Raw genomic sequence first — 14110 nt, forward strand, 5'->3', positions numbered from 1 at the left:
GTGTGTGTTAGTGGTGCGCGGGTCAGCTGTTTGTTCAACCGAACCCACCCGCAATTGCTAATAACCCATCCGCAACCGCCCGACTATATGTGATAAAGTGAAAATCTGAGGCCCGCACCTGACCCTAACCCGCAAATATAGAACACCGTCAGAACGATTTCTTAGCAGGGGGTGCAGGATTTTTTTGTGCCTAGTTTGGATATGTTTCTGCTTATAATTTCCAACATTTTGGTAGGCTATTTGTTAGTCAACTTGTCTATAATTAGATAGAAGACTAAATAAACCAAAAACTTTTAGGGATCAAGAAGAAAATGCAATAACTTAAGATCAAAAGGGAAACATTTTCTGTGCAAAATTTCCAAATGACATCAGTTTGACGGGTTGAAAACGACCAGACATGTTTCTGATAAGATTTCAGTTTGGCTTGGATGCACATTTTATGTGGTTGAAATATTATCAGCTTTTATGATGCTGATAAAGCAGTCCCTAGCTGCGCATTTGCATTCCCTCAAGATGCTGAAAGAAATCATATTTCTCCACTGCTGTTCCCGAGTCAAAATAAAGCCTACATTTGGTGTAGCCTATCATTTTACTGCAAGAAATGCTTAATTCTGCAGGAGTTAATATTAAGACTGTGAGAGGTTAAAGATCTACAGTCAGTGTCCAGATTTCAGTTTCCATCTAACCCATCTGAACAGTAGGCTGTTTGTTCCCTTGACGTGCCATAGGCCTATTTGAATCCCCCTCTTGTGACTGTCGAATTTCTATAGTGCCTCACAATCATCAAACATAACATAGGCACTGCCATCATCCTCTTTTAACACTTCACCAAATATTTTCCAAACATTACTTTTCTGGCCGTCCCTTCTTTATTTTCAACTTTCCATTTCGTAGCTTTTCTCTTATTGAATTAAAGCGTTTGGTGATTGGTGTGTAGTCTATCTGGCGCGCGTCAAGTTATGCCCTAAAGTTTAGGCTTACACACTAATGCCAAATAGCCTATAGATATAACTTGCACAATAATTATACATTTATGGATTTTTTAATGTATTGTTTTCTGTTTATTCAACAATATTTCATGACCCTAAATCCCCCGCCCTGTGGATATAACCGCAGGACTTCTGGTTATGAGTCAACCCGCGCATCACTAGTGTGTGTCACATCTCAATTGTTTGACCCGATGTCTGTACATATTATTGTGGCCAAACCCAACATCCCTCTCCCTGCCTCTGTGAGTGCCCTGAAGAAGGTGTCACGCCAGATGGAGGTGGTCCCTTCTGTCCGGCCCTGCAGGCAGCAGCTGGACAAGAAGACACAGTGGACCAACACCAATGAGGAGAGCCTGAGGAGAATTAAAGAAAACCTGGCCTCCATAGAGCTTGACCTGGAGGAAGGCCTGAAGACGGTCAATGACGGTCTGGACATCAACCAAGAGAGGCAGAAGAAGAATGAGGGATGCTTCAGAGCCTGGATTGAGAAGTGGATGGGGAGGAGGAAGGATGAAAGACTGAGGGATGAAGATGTGAATAGGGAAGACAATGGGAGGAGGGGCGAGGAGTTGAGGGCACTGATCCAAGTGATGAAGAGAAACTGCAGCAAAATGAGATCTTGAGGCAGTAGACCTGGACAGTTGGCTGAATGACTTGGAAAGGTTGAAAGTGGCTTTCAAGAAATGCACTGGAGAGATGGCCGAAATGGTAGAGAGCATGGCAGAAATGAAGACCAGCATAGCCAAGAACAGGCTCCTCAAGCTTGAAAAAAAGAAGTATGAAGTCCAGCGCTTTGTAAGTTACTCTTACTTATTGAGTGTAGTCATGTATCTAATGTATTTATAGATTAGTTATACAGTATATCTAGAGATTGTGTATAACATAGCACTGTCCTGACAGTTTGTTTGTTGTTTCTGGTATTACAGAGCCCAGGGAAAGTCTCTGGTCCTGTGCCTGGCCAGACTTGCCTTTCTCCTCTTGTGACCTCAGCACCCTGGACCCTGGCTGAAGCCCTACGGGCCCTGCCCTCTCCAGAGGATGTCCCAAAGCCTCTGACTCCTCCCAGCCCTGTCCCTGTCATTGTTGCTCCGCCTGCTGTGGAGTACTTACCATACCACCACAGCCCTCGCCTGGCCCCAATCACCAACCTGAGCGAGAACGGTAGGAAGCTGCTCCAGAAAATGTCAGGAGTGGCCCCACAGGTGAGAGGAAATACAGAAAGCCCTTGCCTGGCCCCCATCACCAATACAGGAAGCCCTCGCCTGGCCCCCATCACCAACCTGAGTGAGAACAGCAGGAAGCTGCTCCAGGAAATGGCGCAGAAAATGACAGGAGTGTACCCACAGGTGAGAGGAAACAGGAAGGGGATATTGGCCATATGTCCTACAGTATATCATAACTCTAGATATCGTAGCTCAAGAGTAGAAAATAGCCATAAGCTTATATTACTTTATCTCCTTGTCCAAAATATTCAGGAAGGGAAGGTCAAAAGGAAAAAGGGCAAGGCAAAAAAGCGAGTGAAGCAAGAGCAGGCTAGTAACATGAAGCAGGTGGAAAATGTTGGAGAAAGTAAGGAGGACAAGAAAGAGGAAAATAAGAGTCTGAGGAAGAGGTGAGGAAATAGAAGAAGGAGAAGTAGAACATAACAAGGGCATTTTTGAGATTTATAGAAATAGAATGAGGTAGAGAATTATAGAAATAGAATGAGGTAGCAGAGAAAGAGCAGCTATCTGATGTGTAAGTGAAAACTACTATTTATTGTCCTGTTTGATTGACAGGTTTCTCCAGTGGCTGCTGCCCAAACTTAGATGTTTGAATAAATAATGGCCATCTACTACTACAACACACACACACACAGATATTTTGAGTATTGCTTACTCCTCCAATACACACAGAAACTTAATTTCAGACACAGGAACTATGTTTAGAAAAATACACATATTGGTCTCGTTCTAATATTTTGAGACATGCACTATTCTTTAAAATAAAAAAACTACAAAAAATGTTTGAAATATGCATTTTCAATAAAGCTTTTGAAATTGCAATTATTTGTGTCAGACTGTTTTTTTGTTCTTCATTAATTACAGCAAGGGAACAATTATTGTAGTGACATTACATGACATGTTATGTACCAGTGGGTGTTTTATATTCTGCTGTCCTGCACTGGATCCCACTGTAGGTGGCAGTAGTGCACAAAATAGTTGGTTTGCTCACCAGAAACCCAACCAGGCAGAGAGACTATTGTTACCATGCAACGAGCAGATGCTTCAGTGCAGGGTTGCCATGTCCGCAGTTTTGCTAACATTTGGGCTACTTTGAAAACGATGTCGCGGGGGGTAAACATGGCATTTCTTCAAACAAAACATATTTTTCACTGTGACCTGCTGCTGACTACCAGGCAGTGAGCAGGCAGGTTGTTACTGAATGAGCAGTAGGAAGGGGGAGGGCCGTGTTCATTCAAAAATCATGTCAAACACTATTATTGCAACTTATTATGTGAGTTGTTAAGCATATTTTTACTCCTGAACTTATTTAGGCTTGCCATAACAAATGGGTTGAATACATATTGACTCAAGACATTTCAGCTTTTCATTTTTTATAGCTTTCTAAACATTTCTAAAAACATAATTCCACTTTGACATTATGGGGTGTTGTGTGTAGGTCAGTGACAGAAAATCTCAATTTATTCCATTTTAAATTCAGGCTGTAACACAACAAAATGTGGGTGTGAATACTTCCTGAAGGCACAGTACATGTACAAGCTTTGAGGGTTTTTTGAAAGAGAAAATCCATCATTATTGTGTGCCTACTGTAAATATGGCTGCCACTTGTCTTTTCCTAGGAATGCTCGGAACATGGCGCGGGATGTGCAGAATTCCTTCTATGACATCGTTGAGGAGGTGGGAGGTCTCACACACACACAGGCTGTGGCTTACATCAAGAAGCTGATGACCAAGGGCCGCTACTCTCAGGACGTGTGGAGCTAAGGAAGATTAAGTTAACGTTACAGCACACCCTCACAACCCCATATGTTAACCTATTTCTTTCGGGTGGAGGGTGAGTGGTAACGGAAAACAGTTTTAAACTGTTTTTGGAGGTAACGTGTCAGCACATAATCACTAAATGGAAAGACGTATGAATGAATGTTTGTTGTACTTATTGTCTTGTTGTGTAATCTTACTGACAGCATTTTGTAGAGACTCGTGCTGTGAGGTAGTGCAATTCATTCAAGATTGGTTGGGAATGGGCTCATACTCCAAATCGACCCCTAACCCCCAGGCCTTTCATGTACACTGAACAAAATATAAACGCAACATGTAAAGTGTTGGTCCCATGTTTCATGAGCTGAAATAAAAGATCCCAGACATTTTCCATCCACACAAAAAGCTTATTTCTCTCAAATTTTGTGCACGTGTAACCACGCCAGCCCAGGACCTCCACATCCGGCTCCTTCACCTGTGGGATCGTCTGAGACCAACCACCCGGACAGCTGATGAATCTGTGGGTTTGCACAACAGAATAATTTCTGCACAAACTGTCAGTAACCGTCTCAGGGAAGCTAATCTGCATGCTCGTCGTCCTCACCAGGGTCTTGACCTGACTGCAGTTTGGCGTCGTAACTGACTTCTGTGGGCAAATGCTCACCTTCGATAGCAACTGGCATGCTGGAGAAGTGTGCTCTTCACGGATGAATCCCGGTTTCAACTGTACCAGGTAGAAGTCAGCGTGTATGGCGCCATGTGGGCGAGCGGTTTGCTGATGTCAACATTGTGGACAGAGTGCCCCGTGGTGGTGGGGTTATGGTATGGACAGGCATAAGCTACGGACAATGAACACAATTGCATTTTAAATCGATGGCAATTTGAATGCACAGAGATACCGTGACGAGATCCTGAGGCCCATTGTCGTGCCATTCATCCGCCACCATCACCTCACGTTTCAGCACAATAATGCACGGCCCCATGTCACAAGGATCTGTTCACAATTTCTGGAAGCTGAAAATGTCCCAGTTCTTCCATGGCCTGCATACTCACCAGACATGTCACTGATTGAGCATGTTTGGGATGCTCTGGATTGACGTGTACGACAGCGTGTTCCATATCTGAATTCCCAGTCATGTGAAATCCATAGATTAGGGCCTAATTTATTCATTTCAATTGACTGATTTCCTTATATGAACTGTAACTCAGTAAAATCTTTGAAATAGTTGCATGTTGCGTTTATATTTTTGTTCAGTGTAGATTTGGTCCACGCGCTCCTTTTAAGGTTATGGAACATTTTGGAATAAACCAATAGATTTTTTTATAAAATAGAGTGCAGACCTTCATTGTTTCCCATCAGATTAGAAAAGTTGGAGATATTATACATTGAATGTTACACATCGTTTTTGTAAGTGAAACTAGGCGCAAACAGAGGTGATTATGATATGAAATATTGCCTCTGGACGTTTATCATGCTGTGAAGATCCCCACAAGGCGATAAAAAAAGTAATATATTGTAAATTAACTCCTGAAATGTCTACGGCATTGAAAGCATTCTATATTTGCATCTTTAAATGTATTTACAAGTTCAACATGGCTGCCTATTCAGATGCACGAAGGTTGTGTAAATACAGAGAGCAGTGCAAGATTAGTCAAATATGCATACTAGTAGCACATTCATATTGTACCATGTACTGTACAATTCCTACATTTAAATTGCAGTAACTGTTTAGTCATTGAGCCTTGTTCTTCATCGGTTCATTAAACGAAAAGGTTGTAGATTAAATGGTGGTTTACTGTAAAAATGCCCAGGTGTTTTTTTCTCATGCTTTCCCACTGTAAGGCTTAGTACCGACTAGTTATGTTTAGCTGGACACTACCACGGCATTTAGGCAATGCAATATGTGTTGTATTGTATGTGCACTTGCAGTACAACATGAATACATCTATTAACTGTCATTTATTGACTGTCATTTATGTGTGTTCTGATAATCACTAATTCTGGGATATGTATATGTAAGAACTTTATCTAGTTTTATTTTCTTATGCTGATGGTTGAAAGCCTAAATACAAAATATTTACTTCAATTTTCTGAGGTTCTGTAACCGTATGAAATAGAATCAAGTGGATGATATACGGGTGATGTTCAGCAGTCTATCATTTTAGCACGTCATTTTGTGTTTCTTTTAATAGAGAAACCCTCAACTATTGTAGTGATACAGAATCAAATATGGTATGGTACATGTTGTCATTTAAATAAGAAATGTGCCTTTTTAAAATTGACCTGTGTTACATGACTCTTACCACTTGATCCAGTTTTATATGCAAAATAGCTATTTGTATATAAACAGTAACTTTAAAGCATGCATTTGTAAAGAAATAATAAATGGAGATCATTGATTTGCTTTATTTAGTCTTGGTTGTCATTTATGGCTTCTCTTTACTGTGCACGACTAGTTAATTTTCCAAAGATTACATCATAATCTGCCCTTGTAGCCCACACTCTTGATCACCTCACCCACTTGTCCCCTGCTTCTGAATTTCCAAAATTTTTGAACGATGCATTGCAAAACAAACTGAATGTAATGGATCTAATTTAGTGGTGAGTGGATGCTATTTTGTATTTTATTCTAAGAACACAGATACCTTAAAAGAAAGGTAGGTGCGTGGATCAGAAAACCAAACAGTATCTGGTGTGACCACCATTTCCCTCAAGCAGCACGACACATATCCTTCGCATTGAGTTGATCAGGCTGTTGATTGTGGCCTGTGGAATGTTGTGCCACTCTTCAACAGCTGTGCGAAGTTGCTGTTCATTGCTTGCCCATATCATAACCCCACCGCCACCATTGGGCACTCTGCTGGTCCTGGGGTGGCGTGGTTACACGTGGTCTGCGGTTGTGAGGCCGGTTGGACGTACTGCCAAATTCTCTAAAACGACGTTGGAGTCTGCTTATGGTACAGAAATGAATTTTAAATTCTCTCGCAACATCTCTGGTGGACATTTCTGCAGTCAGCATGCCAATTGCACGCTTCCTCAAAACTTGAGACATATGTAGCATTGTGTTGTGTGACAAAACTGCACATTTTAGAGTGGCTCTTTTATTGTCCCCAGCACAAGAAGCACCTGTGTAATGATCAAGCTGTTTAATCAGCTTCTTGATATGCTACACCTGTCAGGTGGATGGATTATCTTGGCAAAGGACAAATGCTCACTAACAGAGATTTAAACAAATGTGTATACAAAATTAGAGAAAGAAGCTTTTTGTACGTTTGGAAAATTTCTGGGATCTTTTATTTCAGCTCATGAAACATGGGACCAACACTTTACATGTTGCATTTATATTTTGTTAAGTGTAGTTAAGGGGGAAAAACTGATAATACATTAGTGTGATAAAAATGTTTAGTTTGAACTAAAAACTGTTCTGGTTTACTAAGGGTTTTGAAAAACGTTGTTTTAATCTAGGTTGTATAAATCAAGAGTACCAAGAGATTTGTCTACCGTATGTGTAAAAAAACACAAAGTACAAAACACACAAGCCAAAAGGAGTGGTCTTACAATCAACTGACAAGCAAACCCTTTATTGCATTGATTTGACCTTGAACATTCAGAGCCTGCTTGTATATTAAAACCAAAAACATCAGTGAAGAAAAAGTGGACCTTCAAGTACTGCCTCAAAACACTTGTCCAAGCATATTACATCTCAATGTATAACATGAGACAGAAAACACATTGAATGACAACTATGGGCTCGATTAAATCCGTATCGCCGTAGTTCAGAGCTATAGCGGCTTATAACCACACTGACATTTGTATTTTTTAAATGTTATTAGTTATACCAAGAGTTGACGTTTTTACAAGGATTGTGATTGCTGAAAATAGCACGCTTGAAATGTAAATGTAATTTCCGGTCTTCGCGAACATTGCCTTTACATTTCAATCGAGCTATAGCGAGTTTTGCCGTTACGGATTGAAGTCATCAATCTGTCAGTGAAGACACAGGTGCTCCTGGGTGAACCATCACAGATTCTGGCAGTGACTCCGGCATCTTTGCTGTGAAACTCTGGGGGGCACTGACAGACACAGACAGTGGACTGAGGTGGGAATGTTGAGAATGTGGATGTTGAGCCACTGGAGCCCAGTGACTGCTGGTTTGAGAGGCAGATGCAAGCCCATGACTGAGTCCATGGCCGAAGCTGTGTTCGTGACTATGTCCATAACCTTGGCTGTGGCTGCAGCTGTGTCCATGTTCGTGACTATGTCCGTGACTTGGCCCAAAGCTATGCTTGAGGCCATATCCATGGTTGTGTCCGTAATAACCTGAGAGCTGAACAGGGCTCCCCTGTGTATAGTAGGAGTGGGCCCAGCCTTCAAATGTCTTTGGTGTGGTCTCGGTAGCCTGTAGGTTGGAGGTAAAGGACACTGGAGCGTAGGCTTGGACTGGGTAGGAGCCTGGGGTTGGAATCATTCTGCAATCAATGAGAACGTGGACAGAATTCAGAGAGCCTATCTATACCAGTAATTCTCTATCTAATCATGGGGGACCACTAGGTGCCTATTGTACAGTATTCAATTACAGCTGAGGATCATCAATTATAACTGCACCTCATTATACTGTAGTACATTATGTGCTCTGGCTTGCACACAGCAATTGTTATTTAATGACCTCTTGTCTTGTCTGATAAATGATATGTCTGGTGCTTTCTTAGTACTCACGGTGGGTGGACCGTCTTCCTTCTCTCCTCTGTTGATGCAGGGACATACAGGACACCAATGTTCCTCAGCAGCCTGAAAGGCATCTTCTTGTCCAGCACTGATGCCCTGGCATCGGACATGTCCAGAAGTGAGAGCCAGCCCTTTCCGTCTGTTTCACCAGTGCAAGTTAAGGAGAATGTGTGACGCAGTGATGCAATATTTTTTCTAAACAAACATGCCATAATGTTCAGCAGCAGGATTCATATACAACACCTATAACCTATTACCACTTAACTACACTACTAAGCACACTTATAAAGCTGTGACATACTGCAGAGGAGTGTATCAGTTATTTTGAACCACAATGAGGTTGGAGTAAGGATACAGATCCCCCCTGCGATGATGGCGATGGCATTGCAAAGGAAGACAGTGTGTGGGACCAAAAGTGTTATGATGAACAGAAACAGCCAGGGCAGGGCTAACATGGGTACAGTGACCCCGAAAAGAAAGCCCTTAACCATACGGGAGTGCACTGTGGCCATACCCATAAGGGAGAGGGACACTGGAATGAACCCCTCCACCTGGTTCTGGGCAGATGCACCAAACAGTAGCAGACCCAGTATGGTGTACAACACCCCTGTGCTGATAGAGAGCAGCAGAAACATGAGGAGGAACCGAACAGTGCCCACACTCTTCTCAATGCCTCCACAGAGGGGCACCAGAACCCCAATACTGAGGAGTAGCTGGGTCACTGTCTTGTGGTGGAAGGAGTATGTGATGAGCTTGTGCACTGCAAAGGAAGAGGAAAGGATTAAAACATAAATGATAGGGTTGACAGACATAAGCTACACTGGTGTGTTGTGCTGTAGCCTACTGCTGTAGCCTACTGGCACCATCTGTTACATTAGCTATAAGTTTTAATAATAATAATAATGTGGTCCTCTGTAGCTCAGCTGGTAGAGCACGGCGCTTGAAACGCCAAGGTAGTTGGTTCGATCCCCGGGACCACCCATACACAAAAAAATGTATGCACGCATGACTGTAAGTCGCTTTGGATAAAAGCGTCTGCTAAATGGCATATTATTATTATTATTATTATTATTATTATTATAATAATATGCCATTTAGCAGACGCTTTTATCCAAAGCGACTTACAGTCATGCGTGCATACATTTTTGTGTATGGGTGGTCCCGGGGATCGAACCCACTATCTTGGCGTTACAAGAGCCGTGCTCTACCAGCTGAGCTACAGAGGACCACCATTCTAGCAAGCTAGCTAACGTTACAACACTCTCATACAAAGTAGCTACTGAGCATATATAACTGTTGATTCACTCAGACCCTCCTAGCTAACTTACCATGCCCATTGCCAAAAACTGTCGTTCCAAGACTGAAGACATCCTCTGATAAACCGAAATATGTAGTGACAGTAAACAAAACAAATGATACTATAATGACAGCAACAATCCCACTCGTGAGCCTGAACTCAGGAGTAAAACTCTTGAACCTCTGAACCATATGTTTTAAAATTATTCGGGATATCATTTTGATGACCAATGCATATTTGTCAAACTAGTACTTGGATAATCAAGCACAATAATCAATCAACTTTTCCTCCAATATTGCGCAACACTTTAGCCAGATTGTAGGTAGCTAGCTAGCTAGAGGTTCCCACTAGATAACACAGCCACAAAGTACAAATAGGCTATATCGTAAAAATTAATGAAAACAAAAATAGGCTTTTTGGTCTTAATTTAAGGTTGGGCATAAGGTTAGCAGTGTGGTTAAGTTTAAAATCAGAGTTTAAGAAGATGAATTGTAGAAATAGGCGGGCAAGCTTGCTAAGCAAAAACAAATGTACTGGACTTCCGCATTTGGATTCGTCACAACCACAAAGTTGCTCAACTGTTGCTCAGATCATCAAGTGCTGCATTTGAAGACACTGCCACCTGCTGACATGTGCCTCAAATGTGATGATCAAAGAGTCCTCTACAGCCATTTCAGTTAGATAGCTAGATAGATTTTATTTGACAGTTATAAATTACGACCAGGGGGAGATACCACCAGTCCAGTCCCATACAAGCCTTTCCTGTGACGTATTATGCGCGCCCATAAAACTGTGACCTATTGTGACGTAACCAAGCATAAATTCACTACATAAACTGTGTTCAGCTTTGATATCATCAGTACAATCGCTTTCTTCAGTAAGGTTGTTTCAGGTGCATAGTCTGCCCTAGCTGACACTGTGCAGAGAATAAATACTACGATTGGAAACGGTTGGATAGACCCGTCCTTGGAGTTTAGAACGTCTGGTAGGCTCTTACATTCTTTGGTCCCAAATGGCACCCTGTAGTGTACTACTTTTGACCTGTGCCCATTGGGCTCAGGTCAAAATAAGTGCAATATATGGGCACTGGGGTGCCATTTGGGACATGCCCTTTATGCGTGTATGTGCCAGGATATGTTTTGTGCCAATCAATTGATGGAAATGTATCCCTCAGAAAGCAAGATGAATCATAATGATGAGAGAATCAAAAGAGCTTTAAGGCGCCGCCCTTATGTGGTAAATATCAAATATATATATATATTTAAAAAATCTTCTGTTTTTGTTATCACCTTTTAAATGGAGTGTTGTGTTGACAGTTGAATCCAGTGAGGGTGAACACCCCTGATTCTGTGATGTGGCCAACCGGCAAAGTGCGCAGAAGGCCAAGGCCTGTAAGTCAAATCTGACCTGAAAACAATAACACATAAACATTAGTTATGCTGCATGTACAAACTGCAGTTATCACAGTAAAAGCAAGTGCAGATATCCCTCCTTATCTAACCACATTTGAAATGGAATATTGTCTTGACAGTCTACATCAGTGCAGACCCCTCAGATCCACAAAAGGCCTGTATGTCACATTCAAATCAACCACATAACAGTAGCTACTTAAATTATTTATTGATAGCTACATCATTTATTTCCAAGTTATTTCCAAGGCCAAAATGAGCAAAAGAGTGTTACATTTTTTCTTTACTGTTCACAGCCAATCATTGTGAGCTGTGGGCAGGAACAGACATCTGGGGATGGATGGGACATCAATCCAGAGCCTCTTAGCCAGGTCAGACATCTCTGCTGTTCCCATAGAGACAGAACAGATAGATCAATCTGTTGATTCATATGGCCATTTTGGTTGGCTTGGTTGAATTGACAATCATTCATTAGAAATGCTAAAGAATCCTACAGTATGGAAAGTCTTTAGCCCTATCCCTAATGTTATGGGAGTTGCATTTATTGCATTTCAATACACTTGCATTTTCAATTACCCATAAATTACTCACTACTTGTACAACTATGTTGGATTGCCTAAATATTCAACATTTTCTTGACAGTCAATGCCAGTGTATTCTATGGCTGCCCTAAGTACATGCCTTTGTCTGTCTCCTCAGTCTGGAAGGGTGACTCGGCTGATGGATAGAAATTATGATGGGGTGATCTCATCCTCCAACTCTGACATCTCTATCTACTCCTTCACTGACTGTGAATCTGAGGTAAGACAGTTGTACACCATGTCTTTGTTGAGTGACATCACTGTAAAGAGATTAGTCTCTGACTAGTTTACTCTGATACACAGTCTGATGATGAGGATCATGAAAGGAGGACACCACCGCTGAAAGTGAAGGATGAGGAGGATGGAAAGCTGACAAGGCTTAAAGTGAGGGATATGGTAGAGGACGACGATCTTTCTCTCCAATCCTTCGATGAGTCAGACTTTCTGGTATGTTCTGCAGCATGTATTTGAGTAACTCTTTGACTGAATGTGAAGAATGGACTATGACCAACTAGCTCTATGACACACAGCGTGATAATGGCAATGATGCCTCTGCTGAGGACAGTCCAGGGCCTTCAAAGGAACCACTGAGAAAAGGGGCTTCACTGAAGGACCCTCGACTGGTAGGCTCTTACGTGTGTGTGTGTGTGTGTGTTAGTGGTGCGCGGGCAGCTGTTTGTTCAACCGAACCCACCCGCAATTGCTAATAACCCAGCCGCAACCGCCCGACTATATGTGATAAAGTGAAAATCTGAGGCCCGCACCTGACCCTAACCCGCAAATATAGAACACCGTCAGAACGATTTCTTAGCAGGGGGTGCAGGATTTTTTTGTGCCTAATTTGGATATGTTTCTGCTTATAATTTCCAACATTTTGGTAGGCTATTTGTTAGTCAACTTGTCTATAATTAGAGAGAAGACTAAATAAACCAAAAACGTTTAGGGATCAAGAAGAAAATGCAATAACTCAAGAAAAAAAGGGAAACATTTTCTGTGCAAAATTTCCAAATGACATCAGTTTGACGGGTTGAAAACGACCAGACATGTTTCTGATAAGATTTCAGTTTGGCTTGGATGCACATTTTATGTGGTTGAAATATTATCAGCTTTTATGATGCTGATAAAGCAGTCCCTAGCTGCGCATTCGCATTCCCTCAAGATGCTGAAAGAAATCATATTTCTCCACTGCTGTTCCCGAGTCAAAATAAAGCCTACATTTGGTGTAGCCTATCATTTTACTGCAAGAAATGCTTAATTCTGCAGGAGTTAATATTAAGACTGTGAGAGGTTAAAGATCTACAGTCAGTGTCCAGATTTCAGTTTCCATTTAATCCATCTGAACAGTAGGCTGTTTGTTCCCTTGACGTGCCATAGGCCTATTTGAATCCCCCTCTTGTGACTGTCGAATTTCTATAGTGCCTCACAATCATCACACATAACATAGGCACTGCCATCATCCTCTTTTAACACTTCACCAAATATTTTCCAAACATTACTTTTCTGGCCGTCCCTTCTTTATTTTCAACTTTCCATTTCGTAGCTTTTCTCTTATTGAATTAAAGCGTTTGGTGATTGGTGTGTAGTCTATCTGGCGCGCGTCAAGTTATGCCCTAAAGTTTAGGCTTACGCACTAATGCCAAATAGCCTATAGATATAACTTGCACAATAATTATACATTTATGGATTTTTTAATGTATTGTTTTCTGTTTATTCAACAATATTTCATGACCCTAAATCCGCCGCCCTGTGGATATAACCGCGGGACTTCTGGTTATGAGTCAACCCGCGCATCACTAGTGTGTGTCACATCTCAATTGTTTGACCCTATGTCTGTACAGATTATTGTGGCCAAACCCAACATCCCTGTCATTGTTGCTCCGCATGCTGTGGAGTACTTACCATACCACCACAGCCCTCGCCTGGCCCCAATCACCAACCTGAGCGAGAACGGTAGGAAGCTGCTCCAGAAAATGTCAGGAGTGGCCCCACAGGTGAGAGGAAATACAGAAAGCCCTTGCCTGGCCCCCATCACCAATACAGGAAGCCCTCGCCTGGCCCCCATCACCAACCTGAGTGAGAACAGCAGGAAGCTGCTCCAGGAAACGGCGCAGAAAATGGCAGGAGTGT

General features: G+C 42.0%; 2 protein-coding genes across 2 annotated transcripts; one reads left to right on the plus strand and one right to left on the minus strand.

Moving 5' to 3' along the window:
- Positions 1-592: 592 nt before the first annotated feature.
- LOC311118410 (uncharacterized protein) lies at positions 593-3032 on the plus strand. Its single transcript, XM_084193213.1, has 3 exons — positions 593-1784; positions 1916-2335; positions 2768-3032. Exons 1-3 carry the CDS (start codon positions 1686-1688, stop codon positions 2795-2797), a joined length of 549 nt encoding a protein of 182 aa, XP_084049339.1. The 5' UTR covers positions 593-1685; the 3' UTR covers positions 2798-3032.
- Positions 3033-7536: 4504 nt separating this feature from the next.
- Positions 7537-11782, minus strand: LOC311118401 (rhomboid domain-containing protein 2-like; the record flags this gene model as incomplete). Its single annotated transcript, XM_084193206.1, has 4 exons — positions 7537-8440; positions 8688-8835; positions 9052-9456; positions 11731-11782. The coding sequence occupies 4 exons, from the start codon at positions 11780-11782 to the stop codon at positions 7951-7953; spliced, it is 1095 nt and encodes a 364-aa protein (XP_084049332.1). The 3' UTR covers positions 7537-7950.
- Positions 11783-14110: the final 2328 nt, after the last annotated feature.

Source organism: Coregonus lavaretus (genome assembly GCF_964263955.1).
Source record: "Coregonus lavaretus genome assembly, contig: HAP1_SCAFFOLD_1253, whole genome shotgun sequence".
NCBI classification, from domain to species: Eukaryota; Metazoa; Chordata; class Actinopteri; order Salmoniformes; family Salmonidae; genus Coregonus; species Coregonus lavaretus.

Excerpts from the sequence above, each read along its gene's own strand:
- LOC311118410 (XM_084193213.1), top strand. The coding sequence starts at position 1,686 with ATGGCCGAAATGGTAGAGAGCATGGCAGAAATGAAGACCAGCATAGCC. Across the intron at positions 1,785-1,915 it reads AGTATGAAGTCCAGCGCTTT|AGCCCAGGGAAAGTCTCTGG; the intron begins GTAAGTTACTCT and ends CTGGTATTACAG. Across the intron at positions 2,336-2,767 it reads TGACAGGAGTGTACCCACAG|GTTTCTCCAGTGGCTGCTGC; the intron begins GTGAGAGGAAAC and ends TTTGATTGACAG.